General features: G+C 33.4%; 1 protein-coding gene across 4 annotated transcripts in view; it reads left to right on the forward strand.

The window, feature by feature from the left end:
• Positions 1-4,550: 4,550 nt before the first annotated feature.
• The window catches only part of LOC126705336 (MADS-box protein JOINTLESS-like), a 75,432-nt gene continuing 56,362 nt past the window's right edge, over positions 4,551-23,620 (forward strand). For 3 of the 4 annotated variants that reach the window (XR_007648255.1, XM_050404277.1, XM_050404279.1), the window contains exons 1-2: positions 4,551-4,852; positions 5,614-5,819. Coding sequence is in view for 3 of the 4 variants with exons in the window: in XM_050404277.1 (XP_050260234.1) it covers positions 4,835-4,852; positions 5,614-5,819 (224 nt within the window). In the remaining variant the exon portion in view is untranslated. The remainder of the gene's footprint in view (positions 4,853-5,613; positions 5,820-23,620) is intronic. The other variant, XM_050404278.1, reaches the window with a different exon arrangement.

The following is a 23,620-nucleotide window of genomic DNA, read 5'->3' on the forward strand; positions in this document are numbered from 1 at the left end:
CATACACTTCGCGCTTACTACTACTGAGTATGGGCTTAGTTCCTACACCATCCGAAGCCGAGCGTAAGAATGAATATATGTGGTTAAAAGAACGTATATTTGATCATATGAATCTCATGAAGCAAGACATGAGCACAGAAATTTATACATGAATTAGTGGTTGAACTGTATTAACTTTCTCACTATCTCATGCAAATAAGGTAACAGGGCTTCCTTTCAAAAAAACAGAAAGAAGGAGATGGTAACAAGACTTATAACTGAGCAGTAGGAGAGTAGCATGGGGATGTTCGATCTCATCTACAAAGCATGGCTTCTGTGTTGGAAGTGGTAAACCAAAAGGTGCCTTTTGATGTTCCATAACAATTTGTGTCTCTTGTTTTTCCATATCTGTTTGTGTTTATTGTCATTGCATAACATTTGTGTTTTTGAGTTTTCTACATTTCTAAAATTTTCTATTATGAAATGGAGTGTCATTACATTAATGACGGCTCTTGTAACTTTACCCCCTAGAATGAGGTAGCGGTGTGATGTGAAAGTGTTCAAGAGAAAAATTTGTAAAGAGTGCTCAAGGTAGTATCTTGATCTCTTTATTTGTGAGTTTGAAATTTTGTCTAATAAAATTTTCATTTCCTCTCTTTCTTATGAATATTTTGTTAAACTTTCTGACAAGGCTTTGTAAAGCCAACATTCCGCACGACCTCATAAACCAACTAGTAAATGAGACGAATTCTCCTCTTGATTCAATTTAGGTTTGCCCAGAGAAAACGAAAACAAGGGATGCTATATATTAAAACACTCATAGATCTCAGAGTTGGTGTTTTGATGACAATTGAGCATTTGTGCTTATAAGGCCTAACAACTAGACATGCCTAGAAAATACTCATCTAGACTCTTCTATGAGTTGCGACCCATCCTCGCCAACTTTTCCCACTTATTTAAGGGCTTCAGTTAGTAGCAATCATGTTTGGTTTTATTTAAAACAAAAGTATTATTTTAAGGTCACTGTCAATTTGATCACTATAATTTGATAACAGTAAATTTAATATATGTTATATTCAACTTGCTGTTACTTTATATGATAAGACTATTATGAATCTCATGCATAAAACTAACCTAACAAGACTATTAGAAAAATCTAGTTTTTTTCTATGATAATATCAAACAAAAGAAGAATAAATTAGAAATTAACCTATTTTTCTTACCTGCCATATTATAGTGGGGGTTTAAAAATAGAAGTTAAATTTCAAACAACCCTTTTTTTTGTGCTCCCGACAAAAAGAGGGAAGAATATTGAAAGTAGTATTTGGACAAAAAAAAATCATTGAGGGTCTATTTGGGATCAGTTTATTTTGCTGAAACTGAAATTTTTTTATTGAAAGTACTGTAAATAAAAGTAAAAGTTAGCTAAAAGAGTATAGTGAGACCTATGAATAGTATCAAAAAGTGTAGTGGGGTCCATAAATAATACAAAAATAAGTTGGCAACTTTTATTAATGCCAAATGCAAACTGAAAGAAACTTAATGTGCGTTTGGATTAGGATTAAAAATTAAAATTATTTCACTATTCAGCTTATTTTTGCTACTATTTATGAGTTCCACTGTACTTTTTGGTATTATTCATGGATCTCACTGTATTATTTTAGCTAACTTTTACCTTTATCTACAATATTTTTAGTAATAATTTTTCAGTTTTACCAAAATAAGCGGTATCCAAATACACCCTTAGGGTCTGTTTGTGATCCACTTATTTTGCTGAAACTGAAAACTTTTTATTGAAAGTACTGTAGGTAAATGTAAATGTTAATTGAAATAGTATAGTGAGACCTATAAATAGTATCAAAAAGTACAATAAGATCTATAAATAGTAACAAAAATAAATTAAATAGTAAAATAAATTGACAAAAAAAACCAGTCAAACAAACCCCTTAAAAGAACATTGATAAGAGAGAGAGAAAAGAATCAAAAGATAAAATGAAACGAAATTGAATCGTACAGTCTTTTTATTTTTTTGGTAATAAGAATCGTACAGTCAGTGCATACGTATAGTATTTAACTCTTTATCTAAAAAAAAAAAAAAAATGAAGAAGAAGAAGAAGTAACAGAGTAACTACAAAATTAAAATCATGAAATGGGAATTCCTAAAAAAAGCAATAAACGAGTAGTAAATAAGGCAAGTATTAGAGGGGTGGGAGACATGACGCGTACGAGGGTACAAACATGTCACGATTTCTCATTTCTGTCGGCATGGCAATCCTCAACACATAAATTTTATTTTTTATTTTATTTTTATTTTTTTTTCTGAATATCCTCAACATATAAAATAATGCTTAGAAATAAAACTTTTTAACGTTTCCCTGTTATATATATAAGTTAAAATATTATTTTGATCTTTAAACTATATTAAAAAGTTGTTTTTTATTTTTAAATTTAAAAAGATTTTATTTTTCAGTCTGAAATTATTAAAATGTTCTTTTTGTCCTAAAATTATTAAAAATACTTCAGTTTTTGTCATTAAACTTCAAAAAGTTTTTCTTTTTTTATTCTAAACTATTGAAAATTTTTTTCCTCTATTTTTGATTCTAAACTATTGAAAAATATTCTTTATAAAGTTTAGAAAATTTGCATTAATTGTGCAAAAATTTATGTTATTTTTAACATAAGAACCTACATTTTCTATTTTATTTGTTCACTTTTCAAAATACCTATATCAGATTATTTATTTTACAATATTTTTAATTAAAATATCAATTATTCTTGATTTTTTACAATATTTTTAATTAAAATATCTATTTGTTCACTTTTCAAAATAGCATCAACTCTTTTTCTTCATCCTTGAAATACGTAAAAAAAAATGCAAAATAAATAGTGATAGTATAAATTTACATAGTTTCTATAGTAATCATGTATTTTTACATAACGTTGCATGAATCGATATTGGTGAATTTTGGGGACGAAAAATAAATTTTTAGTAAAGTTTGAGGAATGAAAAACAAAAATTTGATAAAATTTGCGGATCAAAATAATATTTTACCTTTATATATATATTTAGATAAAAATTCAACTCTAATATAATCTAAGTGTATGGTTATGAATCTCCTTTTTGAAAACTTGAATTTCAATCTTTATTCTCTACCGCACAAAAACTTGTACGTATAGATTGACTATCACACACTAAAGTGTCCATTTATGAACAACCTATTTAATTTTTTATTAAATTTTTTTGCTAAAAATGTGCTAATATTATAAGCTAGTGCCAAACATAGGTAATATTTAAATTAATAATTGAGTATAGTAAATAAGGCAAGAATTAGTGGGGTGGCAGACATGACGCGTACGAGGGTACAAACATGTCATGATTTCTGTTGGCATGGCATTTGTACGGAAAGCTACCCTCAACAAATAAAATAATTCATAAAAATAAAACTTTTTAATGTTTCCCTATTATATATATAAGTTAAAATATTATTTTAATCTTTAAACTATATTAAAAATTTATTTTTCATTTTTAAATTATTAAAATGTTCTTTTTGTCCTAAAATTATTAAAAATACTTCAATTTTTGTCATTAAACTTCAAAAAGTTTTTCTTTTTTTATTCTAAACTACTGAAAATTTTTTTCCTCTATTTTTTATTCTAAACTATTGAAAAATATTCTTTATAAAGTTTAGAAAATTTGCACTAATTGTGCAAAAATTTATGTTATTTTATCATAAGAACTTATATTTTCTATTTTATTCGATCATTTTTCAAAATACTTATATTAGATTGTCTATTTTACAATATTTTTAATTAAAATATCAATTATTCTTGATTTTTTAAATTGTTTTTTTCTTCACTTACAATGACTACTATCCGCTCTTTTTTTCATCCTTGAAATACGTAAAAAAATGCAAAATAAATAGTGATAGTGTAAATTTACATGGTTACTATAGTAATCATGTATTTTTACATAACGTTGCATGAACTAATATTGGTGAATTTTGAGGACGAAAAATAAATTTTTAGTAAAGTTTGAGGAATGAAAAACAAAAATTTGATAAAATTTGCATATCAAAATAATATTTCACCTTTATTAATATTAATATATATATATATATATATTGGATTTGAGATAAAAATTCAACTCTAATATAATCTAAGTGTATGGTTATGAATCTCCTTTTTGAAAACTTGAATTTCAATCTTTATCTTCTACCGCACAAAAACTTGTATGTATAGATTGACTATTACACACTAAAGTGTTCATTTAGGAACAACCTATTTAATTTTTTATTAAATTTTTTTACTAAAAATGTGCTAATATTATAAGCTAGTGCCAAACATAGGTAATATTTAAATTAATAATTGAGTATAGTTTTTTTTTTTTTTTTTTTGCTAAGCAATTGAGTATAGGTTATATATATGTGTGTGTATATTCCTAGAATGCCCCACAAATGTTCATTAGATTCCCTTTACCAAAATTTCACCATATATGACCAAATTCTGAAATTGCAGACAGCCCCTTTGCTCGGCCATAAATGGAGTCTTAATTTTCTTGAACTTATGGTAATGGTCCCCCCCCAAAATATAAACCTAGTTCATTCTGTCTCAGTCACTCTCTCTCTCTCTCTCTCTCTCTCTCTCTAAAAGCTATTGGTCTCAGTCATTCCCTCTTTCTCTCTCTTCAAACCATTGGTGGATTCGTTTCTGGTTTTGTGGGAGATGACAACCAGCAGCATTAAAAACGACAATAACTTTGAAACAAAAAAAGGCAAAAGATGAAAATAGGAAAGCTGGCCAATCCCTTTATTTCCTGCCATCCGTTGCAATTAATTTGCTAACTCAATGAGCTTGGATGTACTATATAGCTAAGGTAGGGTTCACTGTTCTTCTTCTTCCTAAAATCTTCTTTACCGTACCCATTCACAGTGCTTTTAACACTTCTTCTTACTTTTCTTCTTCGTGAGTTGGTTTCACTCTTTTAGATTCTTGGCTAAATTTGGCAAAGTGCCACTCTTTTTTCTCTTTTACGCAAAACCCATCTTTTCCTTTTGCTTTTTTCCTTTCTTGTTCATAGTACATACCCCTCTCTCTGTTTTATAACCACAAGACTTGTAAAAGATCTGCTCTATTGATTGACATTTTGTGTGAAGCTTTGCTTAGATTTTGTTTTCTTTTTTTACTTCTTTTTTTGGGTAAGCAAGTGCAGTTTTTTTATTTCTTTAAGTTTTAAAGAATCTTTTATTTATTTTTTTAAATTTTAGTCCCTATTCTTCTGTCTATAATTTATCCTAATTCTCTTTCTCTTTTTGGTAAAAAAAAAAACTAGTTTAACTGTTGCTTTCATTTTTCTTCTTTTGTCTTTTGTCTTTTGTTTTTCGTGTTTAATTTTGTTCATGATTTACAATCATGAACAAAATAGATTTGTAATCTAGGACACGATTTTGATCTGATACTTTGATTGAGATTCTATCAAAGGTAATTATTCCTCTTCCGTACAGTTTTATTTATTTTTATTTCTAACATTTATTTTCGAACTATTCTCTAAATATACTAATACTATCTGTACTATAAATCATGCTATTTATAAATACTAGTTTGTTCTGATATAATTTGGTTTGATTTGATGCAAAGGGTCTGATCACTTACCCGGGAAAAATGACGAGAAAGAAAATTGAGATTAAGAAGATTGACAACACAACAGCAAGGCAGGTGACTTTCTCAAAGAGGAGGAGGGGGCTTTTTAAGAAGGCTTGCGAGCTCTCAACTCTCTGCGATGCTGAAATTGCTCTCATGGTCTTTTCTGCCACAGGAAAGCTCTTTGATTACGCCAGCTCCAGGTTTCTCTCTTTTTCTTTCTCAGACATCTTTCTACTTATAGAAAAACCCTTTTTCTATTTATAGAATAATATGTCATTGTCCATTCCTTTTTCGTTTAGTTCATGCAATCACTAGGATTTTATCATTTCTAAGGAAAAAAACTGAACAAACCCAAAAAGTGATTAAAAAATTGTACTACGTAATATTTAATAAAGAAAAAAAGTACTAAGAAATCTTATACCTACTGCCAAAAGAAATAAAAAAATGAATTCTTATGTCAGAGAGAAAGAGAGACTTTAATATCACCTTCAAGGGTTTAGCGTATGTTGCTGCTACTTTTTTTAAACTTCTATAAGCCGGTTATTGTGTCTTGTAATATTGCTAATTAGTGCGTATTAGCTTATATATAATCTAAATATATTATTTCCCCCAAGTTTTATAATTGCATTTGCTTATTGTAAAACTTCAATTAGCTGCTTCAACTCTTCCTTTAATGCCTAGTGGTCTTTATGCTTTTGCACTTCCACCTGATTGAATCCACTTTTGTTATCCTGAGTAATCTATTCATAGCATTACTGTTAAGGATTTCTTCATAAAATATCAAGCAAATCTAAATGAATTATGACTTTAATTTAGAGTAACATATGCCAATTGAAACACTATTGGTTATGTATACATTAAACCCAATGCTAGGTATTCCAAACACAAAAATGTGTGATTAACAATTTTCAGTAAACAAACTTCAAAAGAAGTAGACAAAGAGCTCTGAACAACTTTAAAAAGATGGAAATGCAAAGTGGACAATACTACATGCTTTAGAAGACAAATCTTTATCGTGAAACACCAAATTAAATATATATTGTCTTATCAATATCCTTAAGTTAAACAACTTCCTTATTATTAGCCTCTTCAATAGGTCTGATCTCGATGAATAACCTCTTCATATCTTCTACAGTCTTACGTACATGTCAATATCAGCTTAGTTGTAGTGTTATTCTACTAACAAATAACATCATTAATTAGACTTGCATTGTGAGTGCATGATGAAAGTTCAAACAGTGCAATTTGTAAATTGAGATTGTCAAGTAGTCCTGATTAAGAAGAAAGAAACAAATTATTCTGCTCTATATAAAATATATAACAATACAATGATAATAACAATAACAATAACCAAGCCTTACTCTCAAAATTTTAAGGTTGATTATGGATCCTCAATAGACTAGTTAGCGTCAACAACATGTATTCTTTTTTATTATTCTATTCTATCTGAAGTCACACTATCTATTACTTCCTTAATTGATATATTCTTTTTTACTACTCTTATTAGTGATTTTTTTTTTTTTTTGTTTTCTATATCTTTTTTCATCCACTCAACTTATATCAACTTACTTCTTCTCACTAGAGCATTAATCATTTTTCTTTGAATATGACCAAACCATCTATACTCTCTCATCTTTTCAACAATAGGGACCACACTTATTTTTAATAAATTTCCTCATTTCAAATTCTATCTTTCCTTGTATTTGGACATATCCATCATAATATTCTTATTTCAATTACACCCATTTTATAAATATATTACTTTTTAACAACCCAACATTCAATACTATATAGTATAGCTAGTGTCATAGTTGAATAAATTATTATAGCAAATGAGCAATATTACAGTTTTGAAATGTGTCCAATAGTACATAAAGATAGAGAACTTCTAAATTATGTGTTTAGAATTTAATTGCCCTTTTTGGGAGAGACTTGTTTTGGAATCTGTTGTTGTTTGTTGTAGGTTTCTTGTTTTTGTTTGGGAGAGACATTATTTTATATGCTTGCATATTTCTTTGTCCATATGGGCTACATATTACATGTCTCCTATATCAAAAACACTAATCTCTCTCCCAATTAGCCTCCTAGAGCAGAAACATTAATCGCCCTCAAAATTAGTGTTTAGTGCTACCCTTAGCAATGCCATTTCTAACTTCTACTGTATCATTACCATAGAGAAAACTCCTCCTACTCTAATGGACCAAATCATCACTATATCTAAATGGGAGAAGGGGGAAAAAATATCCTTAAACACACTCGATTGCACTAGAATCAAGCTGTATTTGTCTCCTACACTGAAGGGAATTGACGGCAGTCCGAGATGGGATGCTCCAGGTACAAGAATTTTTTCCAAAAAAGTACTTGTAAAACTTGCTTAGCAGCATGAGTAAAAAGCCTTTTATTTTTATTTTATTTTTTTGGTTTGCTAATCACCTTATAGAGATCTATGGCTGTTTGACTATTCTGCCGTATATAGTTTATACATCTCATACACACTAGGTAATTATAGGGCGGAATTTCTTGGAGGTTCCAAGATGTTGGTTAGGAACTTTAAACTTAAAAGCTCATGGATCTCTTGACACTTAGGAATTACTAGGCCAACCCTTAGGATTTCATGTGAGTGATAAGTTGGAACATTTAATGTAATATAATGCATGAACTAAGTAACTTATAAAAAAAAAATTAATAATAATGCATGAACTAAGTATGTAGAATTGTATCTTTTGGTTAAAGGTAGTGAGGCTAATATTAAATTGGGGGTGGAGGACATCAACTATAGCAGCCACTAAGCCTTTATCCCAAAATTTTTGGCATTCGCTATGGATTCTCTTTAGATTAGTTAGAGTAGATACACGTATTTTTTTCCTCATTCTTATCCGTCTAAAGTCATGTCTCTGATACTTCTTTAATTGGTATTTCCCCTTCTCTAAAAAAAACTACTCTACTTATATTAATTTTGGTCTTCCTTTCCCTTTTTTCGTTCCCTTAACTTGAAACAACTCATTCTTTTTTACCGGTGTATTAACCATTCTCCTCTAAACATGATCAAACCATCTCAACCAATTATCCTCATCATTTCATCAATAAGGGCTACCCTACCTTTAATCGAATTTCCTTATTTCCAATCCTATCTTTTTGTGTATCCACTTATCCATCATAACATCTCATTTGAGTTACACTCATTTTATGAATATGTTGCTTCTTAACAGTATAACTTTTAGTAACATAGAGCATAATTGGTCTTATAGTTGTCTTATCAAATTTTCATTTTTACTTGGTAAATATTCTATGATCATACAATACTCCTAATGCATTTATCCATTTCATCTACTCTTCTCTTAACCTATAATTTACATCATCTTCAAATTTCCCATCTTAATGAATTATTGATTCAAGATATAGATAGTTTCATTTCTTTAATATCTCTTGACCACTGAGTCATACCGCCCCTTCATCTTTTTTTAATTTTATTTTAAACTTTTGCTAATATTATATTCCATGTACTTTGTTATAATTCTACTTAATCGAAAACCTTCAGATTCTAGAGTGTCTTGCCAAATTTCTATTTTTTCATTAACTCATCATCTAGTTTCATCCACTAAAATTATATAATAAAGTAGATACCAACCAATTTCTCTTGAATCCATTTAGTGAACTCATTCTTGATGCAAACCCATAGTGATATATAAGAAACTCACTTGTAATGCCTCCACTTGTTCTCACACTAGTTACAACTATATTATATATATATATATATATATACATAATCAACTTAATATACTCTAAAGAAACTCATTTCATTTTTAAAAACCACCACATTCCCATTTTAGAGACCTATCATATATTTTCTCTAGGTTGATAAAAATCATATTAAAATCTTTGCAGACTTTCTAAATTTTTACATTAGATGTCTTAGTAAGAAAATAGGTTACTTTGATAGATCATTATGGCATATAACCAAATTGATTATCTGATATTGTTGTTTCATGTTTTAATCAATGTTTAGTCACTCTCTACCAATTTTTTATAGTGTGACTCATAAGTTTAATTTCATAGTAATTTGTATAGTTTTGAATATCCCCCTTGTTCTGGTAAGTTGGTATTAAAGTAATTATCCTTCACTCACTAGGCATTTGTTAACACTTAAGATCTTATTGACAAATTTTGTCAACCAGAATACAACCACTTCACCCAAACACATCTAAACTTCAATAGCAACTTCACCCAATCCCACGGCTTTCCCATTTTCATCATTCTAAATGCATCCCTAATTATTTGAAGAAATCCACGGTTTCTATTCTCCTTTGGGTTACTCAATTTTCTCTAATATTTTATATTGTTATCATTAAAATATTAATCAAATTAACTTATACATCTCTCTTAATTGTACTTATTCTTTCTAACACTCTTTGATCTCCATATTTAATGCACCATACATCAATCATGTCTCTTTTTTTCATTTCTTCTCGTCTTAGAGTTTTTAAATATTTTTCTTTATCCATATTCTGTTGCCAACTTGCTATGTAATTTATCATAAGCCTTACATTTAACCTCTTGGACAACATTTTTTGCTTCCCTCTTTCATCACTTTATAATTTTCATAAGCAGCATTGTCTACATCTAGGTAGGCTTGTATATCTCTATCGCTCTACCCTGATTGCTACTTGAACCTCCTTATTCCACCACCAAGTCTTCTTAGTCAATCACCCATATCCTTTCGATTTTTCAATTATGTCTTTAATCACTCTTTTAACACAATTAGTCATTTCATTCTACATTTCATCAACATATTCGTCTAAGTTCCACTTGCCTTCTTTGATCATTTTATCTTTAAATACATATTGTTTTCCCCATTCAAACACCACCACCTAATACTTGTATTTCTTTGTCTAATACCTTTTATTTTCCAACATATAATACAAATATCTAGCACCACCTCCCTATGTTGAGTACTTACGTATGTTCTTTATATTTTTTGGAAAACTTTGTTGAAGAGATGATACAGAGAAAACAATTATCTCTTCTTTTAATCGTATGTAAATTTTTATTTCCTAGGCAGTTATTTTATTTAATAACTCTTATTAAATAAACAACTAATTATCTAATTGGGTTAGCCTTTTGGGATAAGACCAAAGGGACAAATAAGACTCTAGCTCCAATGAGCTTCGAGTTTCCATCAACTCTTGATAGACTCAAAGTTACCATTAATTATATAACGTGTACCATTATGGAAATATAATTGTACTTTAGGTCTTATTAATAAATTATAACTCAATGCTCTAATATAATATCATTTGAACCCTCCAAGAAACATCCATAATGAACAAAGTCATAATAAACTATCACTTTGTAAATCACAATTTCATTCCTTAAGTCTCTAGTTTAATCTTTTAGTTATTCATATATTTTATGAAATATAATTTCATTAAATATAAACTTTAGTAACTCTTTACTAAAGTGGCTGGGCCCAGTACTTTGAATAACTGGTTTCCATTAAACTTATCTCAAAGGGATAATTTGTGTCTCTATAGAAAGAGATTGTGGATTCCATCCTGGGATATGTGTTTCCTCAACACTATGTGTAGTTACCCAATATATTGAGATTTTGATTGTTAGATTAGATCTCACTCTTGATATATCAAAGCAGCCTACATTTTATGATTGGGTTCACAATCCTCTCGGGATTGAGAGTTTATGAAAATAGAAATCGTGAGATTTATTATTCAAGTGACAGTTTTTAATTGAATAATCAATCTCATAATGGTCCAATTCAATGTGTCTTACACACTTAAGACCCACCAACACATCAACTAAAGGTCTCAACTTCCATGATCAAGACAAATCATCGTAGATGACATGTTATAGTATTCGCAGATGAAACGCTCAATTTCATCACTGACTACAAACTATGTTTTTGAGTTTAATAAAATATTATTATAAATAAAAGAGTCATAAACCATGTTTGAGCTAATACAATGGGTTAATATACTTAGATTAATAATTAGAGTTATAAAATATGTGAATTTCAAATCTTATATATGTATAGCGATAAACTTGAAACAATACATTAGTATTAACCGGTACCGAAGTATTTAGTCTCTTTAGCCAAACTAAAATGGCATTAGGTACAAAATTGACTCTCTTTCTCAAAGAGTTTTGGTTCTTATCAAGTTCTCTTTCTTTGGAGGTAGAGTCTCCCTAGAAGAAGTCTCAAGAATTGGAGATAGTGACTCGCTCAATGTTGTTGAATTCCCATGCAATCATCAACCACTCATTCAATCCACCATCCATCTAAAACCCTAGATCAGTCCTAAATACCTCCTTAATTATCTTTAACCCTAAAACCCTAAACCCTAAGGCCTTAGACACCAATTAATAGCTTCTCAATCATCAAGGAACCCTAACCCTTTGTGTTCCTTACAAAAGAGAAGAGGCAACTTGGTTTCACTATCCACTAATGTTTCAAATTTAAACACAAAGTTTATTGCTGGTAAGGAAGCTACCCAATTGGCATAACGCAGATTTAAACTTGCTTAAATATTAATATACTTAAGTATTTCAGGATCCAAATTTAAAAGCTACCCAATTGGCATAACGCAGATTTAAACTTGCTTAACTATTAATATACTTAAGTATTTCATGATCCAAATTTAAAATAAATTCCTTTTGAACATGTCATCAATTCTTGTAATATGACTGGATAATTTGATAATAATTTGGATAATGGTGATTAACACACATCTATCAAGTGCCATATCCTCCTTTGGCATGAGTAAGGTCAGTACTACACAAGGGGCCATGTTTCCTCTAATATATCCCTTCTTCAAAATCTCCACGAGGACCATAACTTGCCTATTCAATTCTTCATGCTCCTTTAGATTAATTAGATAATGCACTTTGTTAGGCAGGCTATACAGTACACTAACAAGCTTCCACTTTTCTTTAGCCACCAACATGTACACCACCCTAGTACTTTTATCTTATATTAAAATTGAAAAAAATAAGAAAATTACTACCCTCCTCTTTGAAAGATTTAGGAGCTCTTTCCTTCTTGATTGGCAAAAGGACAGATTCAAACTTTCTAATTTTAAAGGTATAAGTATTTCTAAGGCCATCATGGATAGCATGCCTATCATATTGCCAAGGCTACACCAAAGGAGGAAATGACTAACATCCATGGCAACAATATCACACCAAACTTCATCTTTACAATTATTATTATTATTTTTTGATAAGTAAGAAAGAAGTATATTCAAAAGGCTACCTCATGAAAACAGAGGCAGAACAGAAAATACAGAGAAAGAAAAGAGAACAAGAAAACAAACGGAAAACAATAAAGAACTAATTACAAAGGAGAGAGCAAAGGAACAAAGGGAGAGAATCAGTAGAGGTGAGTCCCCAAGCCCTAGACCAATCAAAGAGAGAACCACTAAAATAAGCGAGCAACTGGTCATTGGATTTGTCCCTGTCCTCAAAAGTTTGCCAATTCCGCTCCCTCCAAATACACCACATTAGGCACAATGGAGCTAAATTCCAAATGCTAGAAGAGCGCTTTCCAAACCAGTTCCACCAACTGAAGAGCGTTTCTGCAACCGATCTTGGCAAGACCCATGAAATCCCAAAAGATCTGAAAATCAAGCTCCACAACTTATAAGCTTTTTCACAATGGAGAAGCAAATGATTCACCGTCTCCCCATTGCAACGACACATAATACACTAGTCAACAAGATCAAAGCCTCTACACCGCAAAATGTCCCCTGTAAGAATCTTCTCCCAAGTTGCAGTCCAAACAAAGAAAGAGACGTGCGTAGGGGCCTTAACCTTCCAAATGCCTTTCCAAGGAAAAGTAAAAGGCAAGGGACTTCGAAGCTTGTCATAGAACGAGCGAATGTCGAAATCCCCCTTCTTCGAAAATTTCCAAATCATGTGGTCTCCTTGCTCAGAATGAGGTAAATAAGAACCCAAGGTATGAAGAAATTCATCCACATCTCCCATCTCCCAATCATTAGGATCCCTAAGTAAAAGAACCTTCCAGCTTCTCCGAGCCTCGGTCCCCAATCTTTCGAGAGACGAGGCCACAGAAGCCTCTCTATTAGTAGCAATCTCATACACTACCGGTAAGGATAGATGGAGTGGTGAGTCCCCACCATTGATCTGTCCAAAACTTCACTCTATCCCCCACCCCTACCTCAAACCGGATAAACTTGCTAAAAACCTCCCAACCTTTTCGGATACTTCTCCATAAACCACACCCATGAACACCCCTACCCAGCTTGGAAGACCAACCCCCCCATTCTTCCCCAAACTTCAAAGCCACAACCCTCCTCCAAAGACGAGTCTCCTCAACCCCAAACCGCCATAACCACTTTCCTAGTAAGGCTTTATTAAAAGTAGTTAATTTCCTAATACCCAAACCACCATTTGCCTTAGGAGCACACACCTTATCCCACCCCACCAAATGAACCTTCGACTCCCTCCACAGGAAGTCCCTCTGAATCTTCTCAATTTTATTAGCCACATGCGACGGGATGGTGAAAAGAGATAAATAGTAAGTAGGAAGGCTAGAAAGCGTACTCTTGAGCAGCGTCAGTGCATACCAAGATAGGTCATAGGCAAAGACCCAATCCGACAACCCAGAATCTCTGCCAAGCAAGAATATTATGAACCTCCCCTATTGGAACCATCTCACTCTTCAAGACATTAACCTTCAAACCTGTCACAGCCTGAAAACAAAGGAGAAGCATCCGCACATGAAGGATCTGCTCCACTTCCGCATCACAGAACAGAATAGTATCATCCGCAAATAGAAGATGCGAGACACATTCCCCTTCAACCCGTCTTCCATCAGCCTTGAAACCCCTGATCAAGCCAGCACCTTCAACTCTTTTCAACATTCTACTTAAGACCTCCATCATGACTAAAAACAACATTGGAGATAGCGGATCCCCTTGTCTCAGACCCCTCGTGCTCCCAAAAAAATCAACTAGAGCCCCCATTAATCAAAATAGAAAACTGGACCGTTGAGATACAAGTGCGAATCCATCTACACCACTTCTCCCCGAAGCCCATTCTCTTCAAAAGATCTAGAAGAGCCTCCCAATTCACATGATCGTAAGCTTTCTCAATGTCTAGCTTACAAATAACCCCCGGGATCTTACTCTTCACTCGACTATCAACACACTCATTGGCAATAAGAACTGAGTCAAGAATTTGTCTTCCTCCCACAAAACTATTCTGAGACTCAGAAATCAGTTGATCTAAAACCAGTTTCAAACGATTCGCCAAAACCTTAGACAGGATCTTGTACAAGCTCCCCACCAAACTAATAGGCCTGAAATCTCGAATATTGGAAGCATCATTCTTCTTAGAAATAAGAGCTATAAAGGTAGCGTTCAAAGATTTCTCAAACTTACTATGTTGATAGAACTCCTCAAAAACTGCTAGGACATCACTTTCCACCACTCTCCAACAATGGTGGAAAAAGGCCATGGAGAAACCGTTTGGACCTAGAGCTTTATCTCCAGCCAGCTCTTTAACAGCTAGAAGAATCTCCTCCTTCTCAAACCTCCTTTCAAGCCAACCCCTCTCCGACCCATCTATCTGATCAAACTCCAAACTTTCCACAAAAGGCCTCCACTCCTCTATCTCCTGATACAAATTTTTATAAAAATTTACTACCTGGGCAGCCACCTCAGATTCCTCCTCATAAATCACCCCATCCACCTCCAAAATACTCAGATTATTAAACCTTCTACGGGAATTAGCCACCCTATGGAAAAATTTAGTATTATTATCTCATTCCTTAATCCATAATATCCTTTATTTCTGTCTCCATGAGATTTCTTCCAAAGAGAGAAGATTCTTTACTTCAGTTCTCACCACATCTCTCTCACAAGTCTCAGCATCAGAGAGGCCAAATTCCCCTTCCTTGGCATCAAAGGATTTCAAAGCCTCTAATAATTGCGTCTTTTTGCGCCCAACATGACCAAACTCCAAACGATTCCACTGAACGATATCTTCTTTCAAAGCCTTTAGCTTTTTGGCAAACACAAAACTAGGAGTACCAGAGAAAGAATGTCGATTCCACCAAGAATGAACTCTATCAGTAAACCCATCCGTCTTTAGCCACATATTCTCAAACCTAAACGGACTTTTACTCTTCGCCATTCCCCCTACCTCCACTAGAATTGGGAAATGGTCTGAAACAGGGCGAGGTAAAATCCGTTGGGTCATATCTGGAAAATGCCCCTCCCAATCATGAGACACCAAAACTCTGTCTATCCTAGACATCGAAGGTTGATCTAACCCGCTAGACCAAGTATATCTCCCTCCCTCCAGAGGCAAGTCTATCAAATTAAGATCCCCAATGAACTCCGAAAAGAGTTCCATGGCCGGAGTAAGACGAGAATTACCCAACCGTTCACTAGGGAAACGAACAATATTAAAATCCCCGATGCAACACCAAGGGACGATCCAGTAATGCTGAACACCAACCAACTCGTCCCACATTAGACCCCTCTCATTGTTATCAATTGGGCCATAAACCCCAGATCACGCCCAAGTGATACCATCCCCCACCCCTCACCACCGAACAGACACAGAGAAAGAACCCACCAAAAACTCCGACCTCTCTAAAACCCTCCTATCCCACATCATCAAAACCCCACCAGCCGTCTAGACAGCATCTAAAGCCACCCAATCCATAAAAGGACAACTCCATAAGCTACCAACCATCTGACCGTCCAGTTACAATTATTTCCCATTTCAAAAGAAACAAAGATATATTCTAGTTACCTTTACTTCTTTACCTTTTTCTTAAACCATACTATTCATTAAGGCTTTACATGGGGTTCAATCCTCAACTTAATCTTGTCCCCCATTTCTTGTGAACTATGTTCTGAAAAAAATTTCCATCAATGTTAATGGAATATACCTTTCCATGGGACTTGCATATGCACTTGAAGATGCTATGACTAAGTCAATCCTCGTTTGAGTCATTTTTAGGAATTACAAGTATTCGATGGATCACTTAGCAATCACCTTCTTCAATTCAATCTCCTAACTTTGCATCACCCCATCATCATTAAATACAGGTTGAATGATATCATCAATAAACTCTTTTTGCCATTATCTTCGTCCAGAAGACACATACACGTCTACCATTTTCTTTGGACATTAGTTAGCAAGATGACCAATTTGGCCATACATAAAAACAAAAAGATTGTCGACTCTTGACAATCTGTCCACCAGCACAACCTTTTAGAGCTAACTTGGGTTGATATTTAGAATACATTTTAGGTTTTAAGTTACTTTCTCCGCTTTGAGAGCTTTTGCCTTCAAACATCAACATTTGTTTTCCACCACTTTGAGCAAGGTTAGCGTCAGCTTTCAAAGCTAATAGATAAGCATCGTCCAACCCAATTTGATGCATCTCTACTTCATATAAAATTGCAAATTCAATCAGTCAATGCATCTTGATGCAACACTCTCATCCCATCCAATCCACATAATTTGGGGTATCACAATCTCTCCCGCTTAAATTCTTACTTGTTGCAATGTCGCATCCCTAAACCACATGGTATTACTAGGTTGGCTTTGATACCAATTGTTACAACCCAAATAGATCTCTAGTCACATCTGTGCTATACTTAAAAAAATGTAATCAAGTTACAATTAAAGTTCCTTGTAATCACTTACATAGCTTAGATTGAGCCAGTAAACATCCAATATGGAATTCAACACAGGCCCATACAATACACATCAAATCGAATCTAGAGAATCTTGGGTATCAGTATCACCCTAATATTATTACCTTCCTCCTTGCACAACTAATACTACTCTTTCTTCTTTCTTCAAATACACTTTTTAAATTAATTTAAAAAAAAAAAAAAAAAAATTTTGACATACTATCTTCTTTGTATTTTTTCATAATTCTTGTTGAGAATTTTCATTCAAAACATTATACTTACCTTTGGTACAAACTCAAATAAATAGTAGTAAATGTCTTCATTTCAAATTCTTTTGTTTATCACCAGCCATGGTGATAGATTTCTTTAATCTTCTATATAGCCCCCTAATCAATTTTTGTTGCAACAAGGTTTCTTTGACAGTGTAACAAAATCAATTTTGTTAATTAATGGACTCTACCTTGAACTTTGCATTCACGTCTCAAAGATCCCAATTACCAATGACTCCAATACTAATTTCCTGTAAAAAGCACACGAAATAATAAAATAACAAGTACCATAAAATTTTAACACTGTTCAATTCAAATTGCTTAAATCCATATTAAATCCACTATTAATGATATTGATTACAAACTTTCGAGTCCAACTCTTAAAATCCCAAGACTGCAATACATTCTAATGCGGGTGAGGCTTTCTATTGGTGCACTCGCATTTACTCTCATATTTTCTTTACCAACTCTCAAACTACACAAAAAGGCTAGTGTGACCATCCTTATTCATAGAGAATATCACACCTCCCTACTTACCTTCATTTTAATTTGGAAAAATCACTTTTATATGAAATTAATTATGACCTTACTATTATTCTTAACAAGGAAACCTTTAAGCATAACAACTCATAGGTGAGACTTAACATCTGCAGCTGCACATAATAGGAGGTAGCATAACAGGACTGAGATCACTTTTAGACTAAGAGTAAGATACGTCCAAGTATGATCTAATTGTACATGATTAGAGTGATAAATTGATACATCATCCTATAACTTATGATGAGACATCTCACCTAGGAAATGTGATCAAAGCCTATTAAATTCATACATAAAATATTAGTAACATGTATTGGTAATTTTGAATTTCAACAATTTTTCGGGCAACACTTATTTTTTTTTCTACTTTATTTTCCAATTTCGTTTTCTATTAATATTTTAAAGTAAACCTTCCCTTTCCTTTATAATGTCCTTAAGAAATCTTTTATTTTTTCAGTAACTATTACTAATGAAATCTAACTACATATGTCTCCTTTATTTTTCTGCATCCTTTCCCCCTAATTTACTATTTGATAGAATTTGATAAATTAATCTCAATGAGGAAAAAATCTTAATTTGGATTGCTTGAGTTAAATTTCCAAGGTAATCTCATATATACAATCTAATCAACAACTTATTTCAAAGTTATAAGATGTAAAATGATTTTCATTGGAGTACCCATCTACTTTCATCAAAAGCTTTGAATGGGACTCCTAGCTTGAACTTTATATGTCATTTTATTTATTATCATTCAGATCGTTTCTGTAGCCATATCAAATGATATGGAGATTGTGCAAACTAACACTTTCTTCATACCTTTTTCATTGCTGCATAAGTGTTCCCCTCTTCCTTATGAATGTAGATTTTATTCTTCTAATTAAATGAATGTAAGTTAAGAGAAATAGAGGAAGTTACTTAATTAAATGTTTTTAGTCTTTGCAAGAAAAATGGTTTTCCTTTTTTTTTTTTTTTTTTTTTATAGATTTTTTTACTAGAATTAGTAAGGATGGAAATTTTTTCTCAATAAAAAAAGAAAAAAGAATACAGTTTGAAATTAAAAGGAGATACAGAGAGTTAAACATGGAAGATTACAAATCTATAATATAATATAATATAAAATTGAAAACTTTTGACTTTTAATTAACATCTTATAATTTGGTTACAGAAGCTTTTGAGACATCATTATTCTAACATATTTGTCAATTGATTTTTAAATTCTATGATATATTTAAAATTTTAAACCTTCCTTTAGAACCTTTTCATATTGTATTTTCTTTATATTGTAGAGTAGATAATTTTATATACTAACACGATAATATTAAATGCTTATTAATAATTATCATAATTGTCAAATTTATATTTATATTAAAAAAAAGGAAGAAAAAAATATTTTGTTAAAATTTTCCGCGCATTCCATGACTAATCTATAATCTACTATGTATATAAAACCAAAGTTTGACTTTTGGCTGACTTCGTAATGTTGTATCACATAAGTTTTGAGCCTTTCAGTTTTATATGTTATCATTTTAATTAAATTTTGTAATCTTATTCTCTTTAGGAAAAAGTTTGGCTATAAACTTAGTTGCAAACTTAAGCTTCAACTTCTTCTAAGAAGCCAACATGTGCAATGCACATGACAAGTATTGGTTGGGTTAAGTGTTGTTAAGTGAGTCATGTGCAAATAATAACACATGTCAGTGTCTTGGAGGAAGTTGAAACTTTAGGCTGCAATCATGTTTGTAGCCAAACTTTGTCATTCTCTTTAAATGATAGAATATTTAGTTCCTATACAAATAGGATCATAATAAATATATAATTCTAGAATATAGTTCTATACAAACAAAATCATAATAAATGCTAGTTAATAACTATCATAATATTCAAATTTCATATTTACACAATAAATAGAAAATAAAAGAGAGAAGAAAGATTATATTTTCATGTGCATTTCAGAGGAGTTTAACTTTTGGTTGACCTCATAAATTTTACTGCATAAGTTTTTGAGTCCTTACAATTTTAACGTTGTTATTGTAATATACATTTTTAATTGATTTAAAATTCTATTTTACATTAAAATTCTTAGAATCTTGCCACATTATATTATCTTTAAATAATAGAATAAATAGTTCCATATAAAAACATGATCATAACAAATTCTTATTAATAATTATCTAGATTAATAAATTTCATATTCGAAAAAAAAAATCATATTTTTTAAAAAAATATGATAAAGAAAGATTTGCATTTATTACCTGAAAAATTTACTGAAATCCAAAGTCACTAAAAGTTCGGTTAGTGGTATATAGGCAACCCACAAATTTTCCTCTCAAAAAGAAAAAAAGTTACCCACAATTTTAAGAGCCTATAGCATAATTTTGGTCTGAGGCTCGGCTACCTCAAATTAGCCAGATAATTTGCGGTTTTCTTCTTTCGATCTTTCTATTATGGGTGGTTCCCGCTGTTTTTGTAGTGAATCCAAATTTTTTCAACTGGTGGTAGAGGAAGGGGGATGGTATTTTTTTGTTAGGATTTTTGAGTGGAGTAGGTACTTCATGAAGTCGGTCTTCATGGGTAAGAATGCTGCACAATGGCTATTGAAGAGTACAGAACAGATTGTTGTTGGGATTAGTCCGAAGTATTTTTATACGTTTAGGGAAGGTGATGTAGCTTTCACCCTCCAACGAAGCTTCAACTCTTTTAGCTTGTTCCTTCTATTGACTGAACTTAAAGTTGGCGGCTCTAGGAGGTCCATTATTATTCCAGAAGGTAGAGCTAAGAATGGATGGAAGGTTTTTGGGTTAGAGTTAAAGAAGATGTTGGAACCCGAAAACTGTGAATGGTGGCTCTGGTCAGTTGAAATTTGTAGCTCAGCTTCATAAGGATAAATCAGGGGTTCAACCTTTTAAAACTTTTGCTGATACGGTGCGTGGGCATCAAGTGCAGGTCAGGGGCAGAAATCAGTCAAATCTGTTAAGCGCCCATGATGAAAGGAAAATGCAACTAGGGGATAATAGGGGGGAGAAGTAGAACCCAGTCATTGAACAGAGGAGGTTGAGCGAAACGCCGGTGAGCATACCAGGTCCGATGACTCTAGGAGGAAGAGATGTGGGTCCTCGGCACAGTGATGTGGAATTTAATTTGGGAGAGACAAATTCGGTTGGAATTAAAAGGAGCTTTCAGTTGAATTTCAAATCAAAGGTGAATGATTTTGTTTATGGAAAAGAATTTGAACTGAGGAATTCTCACTAGATAAGAGAAGGCTTGACCATAGAGGTGAATGAGGAAGGTAAAAGGCGTGTAACATGGAATCTTATAAAGGTGGACTAAGGACTTCTAAATGGGTCACAAGGAGTCAGAGGGAGCATGTGGTGGGTCCTCCTAGTGGGTCACGGGTGCATAAAATTCCTATGATAGGCTCAGCCCAATTTAGGGGTGTTGCAGGGGTTTCTAATAAAGCAGGTTGGAGGAATTCTAAATGGGTCATTAGGAGTCAGAGGAAGTTTGTGGGGGGTCTCTCCAGTGGGTCAGGGGGTCAAAGTTTGTGTCCCACATTGGCCCAAACTAATTTGGGCTCTTTTCAGTCAAATGAAGCTTGCTTCTCGGGCCCAAGTATTCATGAAATGGGCGAGCCCTCTTCTTTGACTAGCCCAACACCCCTGACCTATTTGGTGATACCTTTAATATCTCGTTCAGACAAGCCCGAGTCATTGAGGCTCGTTAGTTGCAGTGGGTCTGATGGTATCAGCTCCGATAGCCTCACGGTGGCTGGGATTGAAGTTGGGTTCAACTCAGATGGTCTCATGGTGAGGCCGATGGTGGGTATTAGCAGTAGTCTTGATAGGACAAACTCCGACAGCATCACGGTGGATGGGCTGGAGTTTGGAGCAAGCTCCGATGGTCTGGAGGTGGCTTCAATGGAGATTAATAGCTTTTTCTCTGCTGGGTTTAACTCTAACGGTCACGAGGTGGCTCAGATGGTACCTTTCCTGATGGGTTCAACTTCGATGACTTCACGATGGTTCTGGGCAAGAACGACATGGTAATTTCACAACTCTCGAAGGGTATTTTCTTGGCAGATATCCTTAAGAGACTATCGGTTGCGGGTTTTGTGGATTTTGGTGTCAATAGAGTGGATAATGTTGGAAGTTAGTGTAGTGTGCTATTGTTTCAAGGGGCAGACAACAAGGGCACCAGGCTGTTAGATATGGGTGAGATTGGCCAACCCAATTCAGCGCTGATGGAACCAAAGTCAGATTGTGGCCTAATTGTTTTGGGTGAGGAGGAGAGTTTGGCAGATTGTAATCCGCTGTTGACTATTATCCCTCCGGGGATGGCTTTGTCAATGGAAGTGCACAATGATTCTAAGGTGTTAGATATTGGTGGCACGCTAGATGTCTCTAAATGGGTGAAGAATAGAATCCCAAGTTTTAATAGAGTGATTGGGTTTTCTGTTAATCGTCATGAAAAGTTGTGTATTGCTTATCTTCAAAGGCTAGAAAGGGAGATGGTGGTCATTAACCAGCAGCGGAAGAAAGCAACTGCTAACCAAAAAGTAGCATCCTCCATGGGTAAAGGGAAAAGAGAGTTGAGGAATTTAATCTCAACGGTTAACTATAATGGGAGGTGGTGTGTTGGAAGTGTGGTAGTGACATTGCGGGGCCATAAAAGTCTTTATGAAGCTGAAAATGGTTTCATGGAATGTTAGGTTTGAATGACTCCCAGAAACATCTGGTAGTGAAAAACTTGTTATGGGAGTGGTAGTGTGATGTTGTATGCCTGCAAGAAACAAAGCTTGCCAGCATAGATAGACAGCTGGTTTGCAGCATTTGAGGCTATCTGTATGTGGATTGGGTGGCTCTAGATGCTGATTAGACGGCTGGTGGGGTCTTGATTATGTGGGATAGGAGGGTTTTAGAAAAGTTGGAGGTTCTGGTGGGCTTGTTTTTGGTGTCGGTTTAGTGGAAAGGTGTGGAGGACAGTTTTATTTGGGCATGCTCAGGGGTGTATGGCCCAAACAATAATAATTTGAGGGGTGATTTGTGGGATGAGTTGGTATTTAGCATTATTGGAATGTTCCGTGGTGTTGTTTTGGGGATTTTAACGTTGTTCATTTTCCTAGTGAACGGAGGAGTGGGTCTAGGCTTACTCCAGCTATAGAAAAGTATTCTGAATTTATTGAAGATTTAAACTTGATAGATTTGTCGTTGGAGGGAGAGAGTTTTACATGGTCTAGTGGTACTGAACAGCCATCCATGTCTAGTATCGATAGGGTTCTAGTGTCATAGGACTGGGAGCAACACTTTCTAGATGTGATCCCACAGATTCTACCACGACCTGTTTCAGATCATTTCCCAATTCTTTTGGAGGCAGGGGTTATGGCAAGGGGGAAAAGCCCCTTTTGGTTTGAGAATATGTGGCTGAAATCGGATGGGTTTGTGGATAGAGTAGATTCATGGTGGAATCATCATTCTTTTTTGGGTATTCCTAGTTATGTGTTTGCTAAAAAAT

Source organism: Quercus robur, chromosome 11 (assembly GCF_932294415.1).
Source record: "Quercus robur chromosome 11, dhQueRobu3.1, whole genome shotgun sequence".
In the NCBI taxonomy this organism is placed as follows: domain Eukaryota; kingdom Viridiplantae; phylum Streptophyta; class Magnoliopsida; order Fagales; family Fagaceae; genus Quercus; species Quercus robur.